At 49.6% G+C, this 3,083-nt stretch overlaps 1 protein-coding gene across 1 annotated transcript; it reads right to left on the bottom strand.

The window, feature by feature from the left end:
• Positions 1 to 636: 636 nt before the first annotated feature.
• BDW70DRAFT_165323 (uncharacterized protein) lies at positions 637 to 3,054 on the bottom strand (the record flags this gene model as incomplete). Its single annotated transcript, XM_073741717.1, has 1 exon — positions 637 to 3,054. One exon carries the CDS (start codon positions 3,052 to 3,054, stop codon positions 637 to 639), a length of 2,418 nt encoding a protein of 805 aa, XP_073590413.1.
• Positions 3,055 to 3,083: the final 29 nt, after the last annotated feature.

Here is a 3,083-nt window from a genome sequence, read left to right on the forward strand (position 1 = left end):
CTCAACCCCTAGCTCCAGCAGAACCTCTCCCACAATTACAGCTTCCACCCATGGCTCTGGCTCTCCCAGTCAGGCTTGTGCTTCCTAAGCCAAAATTCTTGGGATCTAAAGCCACAAGATTTTGTTCGCAATTCTAAGGATTGTAGGCCTGATTCTCGATAAGCATCCAAAAGCTAATATTTGCGCAATCTTTTACGCGCTCTGGCAAGCGGCATTCGAGCTGTCGATTCCAAATCCCTGTGTGCTGCCGGGATGTCGCACTATAAGTGATGAGGGATGTATTGTTCAGCACGGAGGCGAGCAAGAGACACGAGATTGTCTGTCACTATTGTACATATACGTTTGAATGGACATGACACAGTGCCTTTGCATGGTCTGCCAGTGCTTGCTGTAACCTCTTATCTGCCTCCTTCATCTTGCCCTGATTATTGTAGAGATTACCAAGGTTGTTGACTAACATCAAGGTGGATGTGTGATTATGACCCAGTTGCCTTCTTTACCACCACAGTCTTTGATTGCCACTCCTGGAATTCTCACCCTTTCCGTGTCTTCCATACGCTGCGTGATCAGGCCACCACGCCGGATTAGAGAAACCTTGAAATTCGATTTACAAACAGACTTCACCTTGTATTTGCATCAGCTAGAAATAAAATGTACCTGAACGGACTCCAACCCCAAGAAATCGTCTATGCGCTCCCAGTGATATGGCATCGGCCCACCCTTCATCAATCGTTCGCGAAACCATTGGGTAATGCCAAATGCTGCACCAGGGGCTGACCACTTCATGAGCAGGCCGCGTGTCCCATGCACAGGCCCAAGAAAGCGGAGGCGTCCAGAAGCTCCAAGGTCAAATTCCGCGCCCCTCTTCAAGTCCCAGCGGCCTCCGCTGGTTTTATGTAGTGAACAGGGAATGTGGGCTTTGTCGTTAACACACAAGGCGGTTTCAAGTAGGGACTGGGGCTTTGGCTTTTGCACCGTGTCATCTTTATTATAGGGGTTGAGAGGGTTGTTCTTGCAGCCAAATTTCTCGGAACATCGTCTAGTTCTTAGTACCAGACACTGGTCGGTTACCACTGCCACCGTGCAGGAATTGATAGTATCAATCAGTAGACCAGACCACTTTGTGGATTCGTGAGGGAAGGCCACACTCCACAGCCTCAATGATGGTGCTGCATCTAAAAGGGATTGTTCAAGAGAATTTGTTGGTGCTTGCAATGTTGGTGACCACAACGCACGAAGGCAGAAGTTAGAGTCGACTCCGGTATGGAGCAGCACGTCGAGTGACCTTGCTACAGCACGTCCAAAGCAGCCTCGGAGGTCTGGGCGGGCAAGATACAGTTTTTCAAACGCTCGCGCATTGCGATCCTTCAAGGCCCTAAAGTAGAGCTCTTCAGCTTCAGTATGATCCCATATCAGCATGATAGAGCGAAGATAGTTTCTAATAGTTTGACAAGCAAGTATACGGATAAGTCGCTGCCTTCTCGCGTTCCCTGAGCAGGCGCTGATTTCTACTGCTAGATGATCAGCCATGATGCTAGGATTTCGCGCCTCAGGCTCGTTTATCCACGACACGAGTGCGCGGTCCTTTAGCGTAGACCCGGACCGCCGTTTCCACTGCTCCTGATATCCCGCCGTAACGCCAAACGCATTATAGCCAATTGTGAACGTTTGCGCGTCCTGCTCCCTTTTGCTGGCTCTCGTACCAGGAACTTCAAGACGCTGAAAGCTTCTCACACTCAAAGTCCATTGATCAACTTTTAGTCCGCAGCTCTCATTCACTGATAGTCTGGTGGCCCCTATAAGAAAACGTGGCTCGCGAGAGCTGGGTGGGAAAGCCGATACATTGTTAAGATCGCATTCGTTAGTTGTCCAGTGTGCTAGAAATTCATTGTCAATTGCTTCAGGCTCGTCCCGCTGTTGCTGCCAGGGAATTATCCTTCCTCGACCGATGTTATAGCTCACAACAGGACCAGACCAAGGCGGCTGAGATTTCCTCTCTTCTTTTCCCTCCACTACGGGCAAAGATACCCAAACCGGTCCCCAAATATCATGTAAGTCGCTGATAGTTGTTGAGACATACATCGGATACCAAGCGTTAGGACGTTCCGGACCAACATCCTCAAAGACCCAGACAGGTTGTCGTCCGAGACACTCGTCCAAACAACTCAGTGACCGCCGATGTAACACAAGACTGTCACAGAGAGATACAGCTATATTTGATACACCAAGGAACTTCTCATCAAAAGGTTCTAGGTGAGCACCAGAAAAACTGACAATGGCAAGATCAATGAATTTCGCGATTACGCTTGCGAGTGCCACAAGGCGGTCGTTCTCATCTTTAATTGCTTGGATATTGGCATGGCTCTGGTGGAAGCCCCAATTGCGGAGTTTGTCGAGGCATAGTGCTGTATTTCCCGATGCAAGTAGACGTTGGATAGTAAGAATCTCGTCACCAGGTATTCGAACCAAGCATGCCACATTCCGCCTTTGCTGGTTGGTGATAATGACGATAAACGCGTCCGCACAGTAACAACCTGCAAGCAACCGCTGATAATTCTGGTTGGCTCCCGTGAGGACCTGGAGCGACTGGCTGAGCTCCAGATTGCATATTGGGGCCTGTAGATGCCAGTAGTTGAAAATCGACGATGAGTTCACAACCATTTGCTCCAGCGAGCAGAGGTTTGCGAGCCATTCACGAGAGTTTGCAATATGCGTATCACTTGGCAAGTCTTCAGGTAGTTCACACGGTCCTTCATCAATAGTCCATGCATCGGAGTCGGTATCAGCATCTGCCTGTTCTTCAGAACCGGTGCTGTCTTCCTTAACGTCAGCCACTTCCGGAGGCCAAATACTGGCGCTACCAGCGTAATGGATTTTCTCCCCGGGGAAAGAGTTGGGATTGCTTCTTTTCCTTTGCAAAAGGGGAAGAAAATTGCCGACGCCGAAGCCTTGATTGACAATCTCAGCCGTGGCGCTCAAAGTGCAACCTGATGTCACCATCTGGTGGTCTGTTGAGAAGGACTTGTCACAGCCTCCCAGTGCTTGCTTATACATCTTCTCAGCCTCTTTCGGCTTGCCGTGAT

This window comes from Aspergillus foveolatus, assembly GCF_047715535.1.
Source record: "Aspergillus foveolatus strain CBS 279.81 unplaced genomic scaffold BDW70scaffold_317, whole genome shotgun sequence".
NCBI classification, from domain to species: Eukaryota; Fungi; Ascomycota; class Eurotiomycetes; order Eurotiales; family Aspergillaceae; genus Aspergillus; species Aspergillus foveolatus.